The 15,476-nt window shown below is 43.5% G+C and overlaps 1 protein-coding gene across 21 annotated transcripts in view; it reads right to left on the bottom strand.

Annotated features, from left to right (window-relative positions):
* Window positions 1-15,476, bottom strand: part of LOC135512283 (ankyrin-3-like) — a 153,502-nt gene that overhangs the window by 80,397 nt on the left and 57,629 nt on the right. For 16 of the 21 annotated variants that reach the window (XM_064934143.1, XM_064934152.1, XM_064934140.1 and 13 more), the window contains exons 2-10: window positions 8,757-8,858; window positions 8,364-8,462; window positions 7,426-7,524; window positions 6,717-6,815; window positions 5,573-5,758; window positions 5,024-5,047; window positions 2,479-2,577; window positions 1,747-1,845; window positions 48-146 (exon numbers count right to left, since the gene is read on the bottom strand). In XM_064934143.1, the coding sequence (XP_064790215.1) occupies window positions 48-146; window positions 1,747-1,845; window positions 2,479-2,577; window positions 5,024-5,047; window positions 5,573-5,758; window positions 6,717-6,815; window positions 7,426-7,524; window positions 8,364-8,462; window positions 8,757-8,858 (906 nt within the window). The remainder of the gene's footprint in view (window positions 1-47; window positions 147-1,746; window positions 1,846-2,478; window positions 2,578-5,023; window positions 5,048-5,572; window positions 5,759-6,716; window positions 6,816-7,425; window positions 7,525-8,363; window positions 8,463-8,756; window positions 8,859-15,476) is intronic. The other 5 variants (XM_064934153.1, XM_064934133.1, XM_064934139.1 and 2 more) reach the window with 1 other exon arrangement.

The following is a 15,476-nucleotide window of genomic DNA, read 5'->3' as shown; positions in this document are numbered from 1 at the left end:
AGTATTATAATTTGAGCAACAAAGTATACGATAGGAGCAGGTGTTACCTTTGTCTTGGACAGAATGGGTGCTCCGCGGTCCAGCAGTATCTCAACCACTTGTTCATGACCGCTCCTCGCTCCACAGTGAAGAGGTGTCAGTCCGTCCTACACACAACAACATGGTCAATAGGACCACAGAGTGGAAGGTCATGAAACATTCAGCCCACTATGGACTGAAATTCTGAATAAAACAAGTCTTGATAATATGTAAGTGAGTGCATACATACTGTATTAGAACAGGGTTAAAAAAATATAACATGAGCTGTCATCAATGACAAAGTGCTGCATGCTAGGCATGTTAGGCATATACAGTACCAGTCAAAAGTTTGGACGCACTTACTCATTCAAGGGTTTTTCTTTATTTTTACTGTTTTCTTCATTGTAGAATAATAGTGAAAGACATCAAAACTATGAAATAACACATATGGAATCATATAGTCACCAAAAGAATGTTAAACAAATATGTTATATTTGAGATTGTTCAAAGTAGCCACCCTTCGCCTTGATGACAGCTTTGCACACTCTTGGCATTCTCTCAACCTGTCTTGAAGGAGTTCCCACATATGCTGAGCACTTGTTGGCTGCTTTTCCTTCACTCTGCGGTCCAACTCATCCCAAACCATCTCAATTGGGTTGAGGTAGGGTGATTGTGGAGGCCAGGTCATCTGATGCAGCACTCCATCACTCTCCTTCTTGGTCAAAAAGCCCTTACACAGCCTGGATGTGTGTTGGGTCATTGTCCTGTTGAATAACAAATGATAGTCCCACTAAGCCCAAACCAGTTGGGATGGCGTATCGCTGCAGAATGTTGTGGTAGCCATGCTGGTTAAGTATGCCTTGAATTCTAAATAAATCACAGACAGTGTCACCATCACACCTCCTCCTCCATGTTTCACAGTGGGAACCACACATGTAGAGATCATCCGTTCACTGACTCTGCATATCACAAAGACAAGACGGTTGGAACCAAAAATCTCAAATTTGGACTCATCAGACCAAAGGACAGATTTCCACCGGTTTAATGTCCACTGCTCGTGTTTCTTGGTCAAAGCAAGTCTCTTCTTCTTATTGTTGTCCTTTCTTCACAGCAATTCAACCATGAAGGCCTGATTCACACAGTCCCCTCTGAACAGTTGATGTTGAGATGTGTCTGTTACTTCAACTCTGTGAAGCATTTATTTGGGCTACAATTTCTGAGGCTGGTAACTTCAATGAACTTATCCTTTGCAGCAGAGGTAACTTCCTTTCCTGTGGCGGTCCTCATGAGAGCCAGTTTCATCATAGAGCTTGATGGTTTTTTTGCAACTGCACTTAAATAAACTTTTAAAGTTCTAGAAATGTTCCTGATTGACTGACCGTCATGTCTTAAAGTAATGATGGACTGTTGTTTCTCTTTGCTTATTTGAGCTGTTCTTGCCATTATATGGACTTGGTCTTTTACAAAATAGGGCTATCTTCTGTATACCAACTCTACCTTGTCACAACACAACTGATTGGCTCAAGCTCATTAAGAAGGAAAGAAATTCCACAAATGAACTTTTAATAAAGCACACCTGTTAAATGAAATGCATTCCAGTTGACTACCTCATGAAGCTGGTTGAGAGAATGCCAAAAGTGTTCAAACCTTTACTGGTACTGTATATTAATATATATGTATATATACATATATGAACAATGTTCTATTTAATTCTGTGAAGGCACTCACCTTGGTCTTGCCATCGATTTTGGAGCCTCTGTCCAACAGCAGTTTGACCATATTACTATTTCCTCTTTTAGATGCCACATGGAGAGGTGTGATGTCATTCTGTTAGAACAGAGAGAGGAGGTCGGAGTGAGCCACACAGTACAGAGCTGTGAATATTATCTGGATGTTGTCCATATGGCAATACTAATAAACCTAAACAGCATCTGAATCCAGCAAGGGAAAGACGCCAGCCTTATATTGTTACAAAAACATAATTTGAGAAACAAACAACAATTTGACAAACTGATATTCAAAGTATCCTGAATATCACATGTGGTATGTTTAACTAAGTGGGTGGAAAGCTGTTCATTATTGAGTATTATACTCCATCTCTTGTGTAATTTACTGTGGAGCGAATCATTCATTACTGTCGACTTCCAACAGAAACACAAACACTACAGCTTGACGCTGCCATTTCATATAATTACAAGCTATCATTGTTACCCATTAGGCTAAGCTCTAATGTTGACGCAAATAGGCGGTCTGTTGTTACATTCCTTGATACGTGTTGTTATGATTTTGACACTATCATTTTATGATCTGAGTACAGTATATTGTCAGTGGGAGGGTGGGGTGATTTGAAGCACTATATGATGCAAAGAGGATGCAGTCTATTGTGTGTAATTTTCCATAGAGTGTAGTGGAGTGTGGCTAGTAGCTCCTCCTGTCCAGCAGAGGGCAGAGCAGCCTTACCCTGGCCATGAAGTCCACAGCGGCCCCTCGGTTCAGCAGAAGCGTGGCCACGTTGATGTTTCCATAGTGAGCAGCGATGTGGAGAGGAGTGAAGCCGCTCTGAGGGAGCAGGAGAGCAGAGCACACAACAACGACACAGGAGTCAGAGACAACCAAGGGTTTGATATTAGTCTCTCACATTGTCTATACTCGAATAAGTATACGGGCTACTACTGTACACATAAACAATCAAACATGACTTTTCTCACTGTGGCAGAGCAAGTCTTTGTTTTGAAAACCCGAACTCAAATCCCATAGACTAGAGTGTGAATGGTATGTTGATGTTCATATGTCATACCATTCGAAGTGATCATGAGCTTTCATGATTATTTCAACCTTACAACAGTTTTATACTGGACCGTAACACATTAACTACTACACAATAAGGATATACAGTGCCTTGCGAACTGAAAACTGCTGTTCACAAATGCTCTCCATCCAACCTCACTGAGCTCGAGCTGTTTTGCAAGGAAGAATGGGAAAAAATGTCAGTCTCTTGATGTGCAAAACTGATAGAGACATACCCCAAGTGACTTACAGCTGTAATCGCAGCAAAAGGTGGCGCTACAAAGTATTAACTTAAGGGGGCTGAATAATTTTGCACGCCCAATTTTTCAGTTTTTGATTTGTTAAAAAAGTTTGAAATATCCAATAAATGTCGTTCCACTTCATGATTGTGTCCCACTTGTTGTTGATTCTTCAGAAAAAAATACAGTTTTATATCTTTATGTTTGAAGCCTGAAATGTGGCAAATGGTCGCAAAGTTCAAGGGGGCCAAATACTTTCGCAAAGCACTGTACATAGGGACATAAAGTCTGCAGTTACAGACTGTAGTTTATGTAGGATTACAACAGCCTGTTGACCCCATGTATCATAAATACATGGGGTCTTCATATGTGAATGTAACCTATTTAATTCACTGGGGGCTTCCTAATGAAACCATGGCTTAGAGGGAAGCAGCATTCCAAGCAAGAGGAATATAAGTGAAATGGCACATCTCAGCTAAAGGTATCCAATCAGAGAGATCATTTTAGATAAAGCTATCAATTTACAGAGATCCCCATTTCAATTAGCCAATAAACCAATACAAGGCAGGTGGTTGACCAAGCTTCCAGCACATAAACCACTAAGTTGTGAGCATTATACACTCTTCTATTTCTGTTCTAAGAATAAACAAATCAGCTTGAGGTTTCATTCAAATAAGAGATATTTTTGCATTAAACACTTAATCAGAAATGTAATATATCTGACATTCACCATGGGACACAGATGGTTCCATTAAGTTTAAAACATATTAGAAGGAGTTAATCCAACTACCCAAACTATTTATCGGCAATGCTTTTAGCATCTACTATCATGCAGTGATATCTACATTTACAAAGCCAAGTAAAGATACTAGCCATATCTACCAGCCTGGTAGCCATGCTGACCAAAACAGGCATTCTGAGAGGGCAGCCTGCTCTGCCATTGTTTTTGGTGGGGTGAGGTCCTTCTGTTTTTACTCTGGAAACAGCACTAACAGACATAACTAATGTCCCATGCACAAGCCTAAAGGGGCTGGGGTTGGGAAATTAATATCTAAATGCAGTCTAATAAACAAACTAGTAGACCATTTCTCTGCTGCTGGGAGGCTGGGTTCCTTAAATCTAAAAGGCCAGATTATAGTAAAAATACAGTCTGCTAAACAGTAAGACTTGTCTGTCTTGAGCCATAACTAGATTTATCATTAACAATGTTATGGCAGGATATCTATCTTGGTACCTATTAAAACCTTGGAACCCATAGAATCCTTGAAACCCATGGAAACCTTGGAACCCATAGAATCCTTGGAACCCATGGAACTCATAGAATCCTTGAAACCCATGGAAACCTTGGAACCCATGGAACCCTTGGAACCCATGGAATCCTTGGGACCCATGGTAACCTTGGAACCCATAGAATCCTTGGAACCCATGGAACTCATAGAATCCTTCAAACCCATGGAAACCTTGGCACCCATGGAATCCTTGGAACCCATGGAATCCTTGGGACCCATGGTAACCTTGGAACCCATGGAATCCTTGGAACCCATGGAATCCTTGGGACCCATGGAATCTGTGGAAACCTTGAAACCTATGGAAACATTGGAACCCATGGAATCCTTGGAAAGAAACCTTGAAACCTATGGAATTCTTTCAAAACCTTGGGACCCGTGGAAACCTTGGAACTCGTGGAATCCTTGGAACCCATAGAAAACTTGGAACCCTTCTTGCCTCCAGCTACAGGTATCCACAGTCCACATCAGTATTAGTAAGACATGCTGCATTATTACAGAACGATTGCTCTCTTTCTATCAGTAATAAGAGACACACTACATGAATGAAGCAATGGGGAAAAGGCAAAAAAAAACTGAAAGAGAAGGGAGATATGGGGCTGCAGCAACACTAGTATATGGTATAGGGGGTTGTTTCTGTTTTTTGGGGGGCTGCAATGGATAGAGTAAGTACTGTACAATGTACAGATATACCTCTGTCGTTCTATTCACCATCATCTAGGGGAGAGGGCACAAGACCGGCCAAGAGAGGAGAGAATTGGTGGTTAGTGTGCACACAACATCACACAACAATGAGAGATTATGGGTGGAGTTACTCGAGTAGTTCTTTAGTTGGCCAGAGACGTTGTGAATCACTCAACTTTACAATACAGAAACTGCCCCGCTGATGTTAAGATTAAAAGTTGCTAAATTCCAAACCAAACTGTCAGTTGTGGTTAAATTGTTCCACGGGATATAAGGTCACGGTACAGCATCAGCCATATCTCTTTATATCTATCTGCATTATTCTTTCTCTCCTCTCTGTATTGTCTGACTCAGAATAATGTCATGCATTATTACATATGCACCTACACAAAACCTCAAAGAAAATAAACATAACAAAACAACTAAATAAACAACAAAGAAACATTTTTTTTTAAATAGATTAAAACGGATGAACCTACTCATATGGGAAAAGAGCCAGAAAGACAGAGGTGAGAAGCAAAGGGAGAGAGATAACATTAGCAGAAGTGTAGTGGTCACCTTGGACTCGACATCTGCATTGTGGTCGTTCTGGAGAAGTAACGCTGCAGCCTTGGTGTCGTCCTTGCGGGCGGCGATGTGCAGGGCGGGCAGACGCACCTTGCCCTTGGTGTCATTCTCCAGGAGCAGAGACACCACCTGGTCATGCCCCTGCTGCAGGGCCACCGCCAGAGGAGTGAACCCGTCCTGTTAGAGGGAGGCAGGGGGAAACTTAGAGGGGTAGGGGAAGTGAGTGACATAGACATCCCACATTTCCACAGCAATGCTGGGCAACCTGGGACTATAATACTGTGTTACTAAGGACACAATGCTACATGTCCACATGTATCAAATGTCGGATAGATGACGTCATGAAATCAATTAAAATAAGTAATCTTTAGTATATTCTAACTAAGTCTAACCAAATATCTTACTTGCCTAAAATCCCCAAATCTATTGCACTTCGTCAAACATCAAACAGATACTTCACATTTCACTCTATATACAGTACATCTGACAGACTGCAGGAGGATAAACTGTATACATTACATAACACAGTATAGAGCATTTCTCTCCCACGTCTTTTCCCTTACATAATTCCCCTTTACAGTGTGTGTGTGTGTGTGTTAGTGTGTGTGTGTGGGGGGGGGGGGGGGGGGTTCTCATGGACAGGTTTTGTGGACTCGACCAGTGGTTTTAACTGGTTGTACTGGTGGCTTTTCCTTACAGGCAGCAGATCCTGGCTCCAGCGGCAGGCAGCTCTCAGTGTAAACCAGACCATAGAGGCTGATGGGTATAAGGGACCTTATCTCTGGCCTGCTCAAGGTCATTCAGCTCTACTATACACTACCAATCAATGAGGCGCTGCCTGCTGGAGTCCCTGAATCCACCACAGAGAGAGAGAGAGAGAGAGTGAGTGAGAAAGAGAGAGAGAGCAATAGAGCGAGAATGGGAGCGAGTGAGTGAAAGAGAGGGAGGTAGTAACAGAGAGAAAGAGGGAGATGGAAATAGAGAAAGAAAGAGGGGATGTATAGAGAGAGTAAAAGAGGTGTGGGGGAGAGGATGGAGGTAAGCATGCAGAGCTGGAGGTTATATGGAGGCAGGGAGAGAGGGCGGGAGGAGAGCAGTGAACAACATAACAGGAAGGGTGGGCGGGGACACACACCTCGGTGGCCATACTCTGGCTGGAGTTGTGTCCCAGGAGGAAGCGTACCACCTCCAGATGGTTCTCCTGGGCAGCCATGTACAGTGGGGTGAAGCCATTCTACAAGAGAGGACCAACAGGAAACTCAACAATCAATCCCAAAGCACACAGAGTAGCCTATCTTATGACAGACAAATATATTATACTTTATCATTCCACAGCTCAGACAATTCATACAGTACTATACAAAGTATATTACACAACTTCCATTGTTATAGTGTGCAGTGGAAGAAAAGCACTCTTTGGTGGAGTGAAACATTCCGGTGATCTTTGTCAGCCCAGTTTATTGCTATTGATCTGAGGAATGTCTCAACAGGGCAATATTGGGATTTTTGATGAAAGGATATTTCCCCCTGTGAAACGCATGGACAGCACAATCCTAGAGAGTATATTCCCAGTCACAACCCTGACAGACTAATACCGCTGATCTGGCAGATCTCTCAAATTAATGATTTTCAAGTGGTGAACAGATATATAAAGATATGATTGTGTGGATGTTTCAATGATAATTATATGGTAATGTTAATATGTTAAAAGCTTCACATCGTGGAATACAGTGTGAGTCCTATACAGACTCTTTGTCGTTTGAATGTGTGTTTAATGGTGTGTTCTGATATGTTCTGTATCTCTGACCTGAGTTATGTGTGTGTGTGTGTTATGGATATCCTACCTGAGACTGTGCGTTGACATTGGCTCCATTGGTGACCAGCTCTTTCACCACTTCCGTTTGGCCGGCCAGGGAGGCTATGTGAAGAGCGGTGTTTCCTTTCTGCATTAGAGAGGAGAATGAGAGGCATGCCAGTTAATCTCTCCCCCACCTGTCCCAGTGTATCATTCCCCGCACCGCCTTGCCAAACCTCAGTTATGCCTTTGTAGCGCTGGCATTCTCGCTTTGGCCTCCCTCTGGCCCTGGCTGCCATTGATGTGTCACTTCCGATGTACCACGTCCAACACATAAACAAGCGGCCCTCGAACCACCACCATAAATAAAAACCGGTGTAGTTTTTAATAAACTGCAAGTGGGATCTGAGCGGTGTGTTGACCCCCGAGCATCCATGTGATGGAGTCTCTGATGTCAGCAACACTGTTGCACAATATCAACATAACTCACATAGAGTACAGTACTGAACATGAGGAGGTGAGCATATTTGACCTATGGATTATGACAACAGCTGGTAAAGACAACCGCTTTTGTGAGAGTTCCTAGTCTCTGCTCAGTGTTTGAGAAGTTTGAAGACTGTCCTTAGTGTTGCATTTTTGTGTGCTCAGTGTTTATATATAACCTGTGTCTGCTTTCAATGGGAGAGAGGGAACACTAATGGTAGCCACAGTCTCCAAGTCTGTCTATGAACAAACATGGACATGCTGCTGGCCACACCAATGCTAACCACTGAATGCTCGGCTCATGTTGTGCTTGTGACCAACTGGGTCCAGAACCTGTGTCATCTGCACACCTCGAAGCTAAGTCCACTGAATATCAGCCCTAGGAGCTAACACAAGTCTTCAGGTCTCAGGCAAATGCTATTCATCATGCATACAGTTCACTAAACCACCTCTGCTACATGTGGCCCTACAACAAAGCAGTAATAGATGCAGAGTGGGACGAACCTTGGTTGCTGCGTCCACATTGGCTTCTAGCTTCAGCAGCTCAGCCACCACCTCCACATGACCCTCCTTAGAGGCCAGATGAAGAGCGTTCAATCCATTCTGAAAGAAATGACAGAAAGGGTTTATATACATCTATGGCACCCATACATTCTCTGTAAAACAGACAGATTGTACACGTGGCGTGAGATTATTCAGATGAGGAGCTGCTATGTCTTTCAAGTCCATTGAAATTAGTGATTTGTGTTGTGGCCTTGTTAAATAAATGTTACACAATTATCACACAGCCACAGGATTCAATGTATTCGATGCATATAGTTTCAGTTACATTAAAGTAATGTATTATGTACAAAATGAATGAACTGAGCAGCAGATGTTGGATATTAAGCCACCCACCTGGTTGCAGATGTTGATTTCCACCCCAGACTTCAGGTAGTCCAGGGCCTTTTCAAGGTTCCCAGCCCGCGCTGCTCGCAGGTAACTGGCATTGCTGTCCGACTAGGGATGGAGAGAGAGAGAGAAATATAGGTCAAATATAGTCCACATGCTATACAGATGTGTCTACTGCTCAACAGCAGAGGGCTAGAATGAAAACATCGGTTCCCGTTCTCAGGGAGTCACTGCGATAAACAGTCACACGCACACACACACACACACACACACACACACACACACACACACACACACACACACACACACACACACACACACACACACACACACACACACACACACACACACACACACACACACACACACACACACACACACACACACCAAACATCTCAGATACTGTACCAGAGTCATGTCTTTCTCAAATCCCAAAAACCCAAAAGTCTTTTGTTTTGTGTAGAACTGTAGCTACCTTTGAACTGTATTGCAAAGTACAGTAAGTACAATGGACAGAAATAACACATCCCAAAGATCCAGCCAAACAAACTGAGCTATTATCCCAACACACTGGCCTTCTACGTCATCCTTTCTTCGTATCAGATCCCAGGACTCCTCTTGCTCTTTGTTATTTTAAGATGCCAGCAGCGACAAACCCAAATATCTCACGACTCCAGAGTAAGACAAGGGTGGGTGGACCCAATTGTCAATACCGAGACCTCTCTCTAACAGTAAAGATAAGAAAATACATTCTCAGGAGACAACTCTCTCAGTCCTCCTCTTCTAGAAACAGAGAATGTACTGTATTATCCCTCCTTTCTGCTTTGCTCTTCTTTATTTTAAGATAGAGACGGCTTTGTGAACAAAAAAAATGATGACACAAGCCATTTTGGGGTTTGCCCATGTAACAATTGTTTGTGTGTGGACGGGTATGTGTGTCTGTGTCTGTGCATGCATGTGTCTGTGTATGTACGAGTGTGCTTATGTGTGCGTGTCTGTCTTGCCAGCTCACGTCAGATTGTTCTGTTTGTGTCTGGGACATTACACAACAGAAACGGACACATAGCAAAGTCTGCACCTTTGCTTGCTGTAATTGTATGAAGTCGATTTCCAAAACCCAGCACCAGTACACATGCCCTCAGAGCATGCAGTTGAGATAGTCTGCTACATGAAATGGTCTCAGAGGCAAAATTCCCCTGAATTAACCAATGCCCAGACCTTCTAAATTTAGCCCGTTTCCAGAGACACTTACAGTAAACTGGCAGACCCAAACAACATGAGTGCCACAACCTATTCCCCACCCCCATACTTTTCCAGGAATAGCTCTGATGGCTTGATAAATGAACAAGACATTCTTCCAGATTGCTCCAGTGATAGGGACTCAGAATGGACTGTGGGAGCAATGTCAGAAGAGTGTGTGTGTGTGTGTGTGTGTGTGTGTGTGTGTGTGTGTGTGTGTGTGTGTGTGTGTGTGTGTGTGTGTGTGTGTGTGTGTGTGTGTGTGTGTGTGTGTGTGTGTGTGTGTGTGTGTGTGTGTGTGTGTGTGTGTGTGTGTGTGTGTGTGTGTGAGTGAGTGAGTGAGTGAGTGAGGTAGTGAGGGAGGGAGGGAGGGAGAACAACACATTACCAAAGATCTTAGTATCATAGGATACATAAATGCCTGTTTCCTTTTCCAAACACAAGCCTCTATGGCAGAACAGTGGCAGTGAACTTTTAGTGCAATTTCATTGCTTTGGTCTTTGAAGAGACTAATGTAACAGTATATATGGGCAAATGCCATTATGTTTGTCATTTAAACACCTGGGCATTTTCTGTAATAAAATTGTAGTGCTGTAACTATGAATATTAACATAGCTAAAGGGCATTGTTTGGCACATGGCAGAGGCAGTGATTCTCAATAGCAATGTGAATCTGAGGAGGGGTCATTTCAAAACAGGTGAGAACTTTCCATCCGATGACTCAAATGCCTCTAAAGGTATATCTCTCCAGTACAAAGCTTAGGACAACTCCTCCTTGACCGAGAACACTGGTAACCCCTGTCCTTCACTGTGAACAGTTAGTACTGCTGGCTCCTCTCCAGACTCAGCTAGTTGGCAGACTCCTTCCCTCATTTCAGAACAAAATCCATTCCAGACCGTGTCATTAATAAATTACTCCTAGCACCCTTCCTCCAATTCTTATTTTCTCAGTTAGAGACAACACATTATCTCAATGATTTGTAGAAATCTTCATAACAAAACATCAGGACAAGTGTCATAGGTCTATTATTCAGGTTATTTTCTAGCGCAAACGCACAAGCAGACACACTTTCCCACAGTGTGTTGGTGGTTACATAACAAGCACATGCTGTAAGTGACTGTCAAGGATCTCTGAGAAAAGTCTATGATACAGTGGCTACTGGCTCTGAGGTTTGTTCAGTGTCAGATGCTTGACTCTTAACTCAGACCTCTTCCATCAACATGTGAGGCCACTTAGCGTTATGGTGTTTCGTTGCTGTTGACAGTCAGACATCCATTTATGCCTCAACCCATGTCAACATACAAAGTATAGGATCACGGATGGTGGTATCGTGGATACAGTGCTAGTGCTCCTCTGAAGTACAACTCTCATTGAAGAGCCCTCCCATTCAAGCCTACATAACTGACTGTTTGTCTGACCTTTATTTCCCAAGCTAAGCAATAACTTTCACCACTGTCACCACTCTCACTAAGACAACGGTGGAGTGATCCTGTGGAGTTTTTACTGCAGGTGATTTGCATGTCTATCATTCATCATAAAGGAATCACCCAGATTCCCCATGTTCTTCGACATTCTGCTCCAGCGTATCTAAAGGGGGTGCACTGTCAAGGAAGTTGGAGTAGAGGCTTCCAAAGATAAGACGTTCAATATGAAGTCACACTGAGTTCTGTGACCCAAGTGGCCCTGGCTCAACACAGAATTGGCCAGACTACAGTACATTATATAAAGCTACGAGGCAACAGTCTTTTAAAACCAGTCTCTCCATCACAGGCAAATGACTAGTGACACAGGTGACAGCCATTTCAAATACCATCCCATCGCATTCAAGTCGGAGAGAGAAGATCGTCTTTGTGTGTAAGGCATTAAAGGGGATGGAGAGAGATTAGCTTTGAAAATATGATTAAACTTTGCAGATCAGAAGTTCAAAGAAATTAGGCCATTAAAGAGTAGGCTAAGCCTGAAGGAATAGCATTAATCTACTGTTAGATAGTTAAAGGGACTGAGGCTCCGTCGCTCTGACTGACGACTGATTCCCTGTTCAAGAGAAAGATCTTATTTACTAATTCCGTCTGAATTATTATACAGCTCCACTTAGGCCAACAGCATCTCAACAGAAAACATGTGGCACATTTTCTGTTAAGCTGATATAAAAATGACAATCCAATATTGAGGCAGAGTAGCGCTGCAAAGAGTTTTGTTGAATTAGTGTTTGGCCCAGATTTCACTTATGACATCATTGAGTCCGGGGGTTACTGTTTTGTGTGGAGTGATTTTCTTTGCAATATCCCCCACATGATGTCAATGTGACAAGTAGGTAGTAGAACAAAAACACAGACATACCCACACAGAGGCACTACAAAGCATCCACCCACCCACACACACACACATCTTCTATATTCTACATATAAATACACTCGCACACACACACACGGCATGTTGATGTCTGTGCTCCAGGCTGCTGGTTAGTTCAGTTTGAGCCCAGAACCCGCATCATTGTCTCATTTATCCCCTGGCCTCCATCGATACAAAACACAGCCTAGGGCCACATGAGCTTAGAATGCCGATTGGTGCCAAAAAGCTTCCAACCACCACACAGACACGCACTTTCCATTGGGGAAAAACAACACTATTGACAGGTTAGTGCATTCATTGTGGAGCTATTAGTTAGACAGATATCATTGCAAATTATGTTTTTCTCAAAGGGCCATTGGTGTACAGTAGATGTGGACCAGTACTAGAAGAGTTAATGGCTTATAATGGGAAAGTATTGACAGCAGGATCATAAGCACTTCTATTTACCGTTAGCAAATCATCCCCATAGGTCATGCTCACAGTCATTTTATGCAGGTACATAATGGTTAATACCATGAAAAAAAATGGACAAAACAGAAAATCCGGCCTACAGTATATATAGTGTGTAAAGTGTAAAGGATGCAAGGGAAATGAGTGATTATACCACATGTGTACTGAACAAAAATATAAATGCAACATACAATTTCAAAGATTTTACTGAGTTAAAGTTCATATAAGGAAATCAGTCAATTGAAATAAATGAATTAGCTTCCTTCAATAATATTGATCTAAATAGCTATGCTCCACATCTCTTTGTGGACTATATACATTTGCAAAAAATTAAAACCTGTGTTTTGCTTTGTCATTATGTGGTATTGTGTGTAAACTCAGCAAAAAATGAAACATCCTCTCACTGTCAACTGTGTTTATTTTCAGCAAACTTAACATGTGTAAATATTTGTATAAGATTCAAACAACTGAGACATAATCTGAACAAGTTCCACAGACATGTGACTAACAGAAATTGAATAATGTTTCCCTGAACAAAGGGGGGGGGGGTCAAAATCAAAAGTAATAGTCAGCATCTGGTGTGGCCACGAGCTGCATTAAGTACTGCAGTGCATCTCCTCCTCATGGACTGCACCAGATTTGCCAGTTCTTGCTGTGAGATGTTATCCCATTCTTCCACCAAGTCACCTGCAAATTCCCAGACATTTCTGGGGGAATGGCCCTAGCCCCCACCCTCTGATCCAACAGGTCCCAGACGTGCTCAATGGGATTGAGATCTCTTCGCTGGCCATGGCAGAACACTGACATTCCTGTCTTGCAGAAAATCACACACAGAATGAGCAGTATGGCTAGTGGCATTGTCATGCTGGAGGGTCATGTCAGGAGGAGTCTGCAGGAAGGGTACTACATGAGGGGGGAGGATGTCTTCCCTGTAACGCACAGCATTGAGTTTGCCTGCAATGACAACAAGCTCAGTCCGATGATGCTGTAACACACCGTCCCAGACGATGACGGACTCTTCACCTCCAAATTGATTCCGCTCCAGAGTACAGGCCTCGGTGTAACGCTCATTCCTTCAATGATAAACACGAATCCGACCATCACCCCTCAGTGACGAGCACTGCCAGTGATGGTGGGTTTGTGCCCATGGGCGACGTTGTTGCCGGTGATGCCTGATGAGGACCTGCCTTACAACAGGCCTACAAGCCGTCAGTCCAGCCTCTCTCAGCCTATTGCGGACAGTCTGAGCACTGATGGAGGGATTGTGCATTCCTGGTGTATCTCGTACAGTTGTTGTTGCCATCCTGTACCTGTCCCGCAGGTGTGATGTTCGGATGTACCGATCCTGTGCAGGTGTTGTTACACGTGGTCTGCTACTGCAAGGACGATCAGCTGTCCGTCCTGTCTCCCTGTAGCACTATCTTAGGCTTCTCACAGTACGGACATTGCAATTTATTGCCCTGGCCACATTTGCAGTCCTCATGCCTCCTTGCAGTGTGCCTAAGGCACGTTCACGCAGATGAGAAGTGACCCTGGGCATCTTTCTTTTGGTGTTTTCAGAGTCAGTAGAAAGGCCTCTTTAGTGTCCTACGTTTTCATAACTGTGACCTTAATTGCCTACCGTCTGTAAGCTGTTAGTGTCTTAACGTCCGTTCCACAGGTGAATGTTCATTCATTGTTTATGGTTCATCGAAGAAGCCTGAGAAAAAGTGTTTAAACCCTTTACAATGAAGATCTGTGAAGTTATTTGTGTTTTTACAAATTATCTTTGAAAGACAGGGTCCTGAAATAGGGACATTTCTTTTTTTCTAAGAAAATTATAAGGCTGTAACGTAACAAAATGTAGAAAAAGTCAAGGGGTCTGAATACTTTCCGAAGGCACTATATTGCTGTTGTATTTCACCCCCATTTTATCCCAAATTTAGATCTTGTCTCATCGCTGCAACTTCCCAACGGGGCTGGGGAGGTGAAGGTTGAGTCATGCGTCCTCCGAAACATGACCCTTCAAATCACGCTTCTTAACACCCGCCCACTTAACCCGGAAGCCAGCCGCACCAGTGTGTTGGAGGAAACACTGTTCAACTGACGATGGGGTCAGCCTGCAGGTGACTGGCCCGCCACAAGGACTCGCTAGAGCGCGATGAGCTAAGTAAAGCCCCCGGCCAAACCCTCTCCTAACCCGGACAACGCCGGGCCAATTGTGCACCGCCCTATGGGACTCCCAATCAAGGCCGGATGTGATACAACCTGGGATCGAACCCGGGTCTGTAGTGACGCCTCTAGCACTGCGATGCAGTGCCATAGACCACTGCGTCACTCGAGAGGCCCACATCCTATAACTCTGATTCAACTATATACATCTGGATATGAGAGCCCACACCCAGGCACAAAATATAGGGAAGGGAAAGAAGTTATCTCAGTGCTACAATGGTTTGCGCGTGCGTGCGTACGCGCGCACACACACACACACACACGCACACGCACACGCACACGTATAGCAGATCAGAGGACAATTATCAGTGGAGAGATTATCCACCAAATTCAAGCCATCCACAAAGCCTTAAGTAATTCCCTGTGCAAGCAGCAGGATGCTCTACGCTGCACATCTGATTTCCACTTATCACATTACCTGTCAAGGTCAGCTGGTTTGCACTGGATCACTGACAAAGAGCATCCTTTAGATAG

Source organism: Oncorhynchus masou, chromosome 24 (assembly GCF_036934945.1).
Source record: "Oncorhynchus masou masou isolate Uvic2021 chromosome 24, UVic_Omas_1.1, whole genome shotgun sequence".
In the NCBI taxonomy this organism is placed as follows: domain Eukaryota; kingdom Metazoa; phylum Chordata; class Actinopteri; order Salmoniformes; family Salmonidae; genus Oncorhynchus; species Oncorhynchus masou.
Note: the sequence above shows the minus strand (reverse complement) of the source record. Positions and strands in the feature narration are given on the sequence as shown.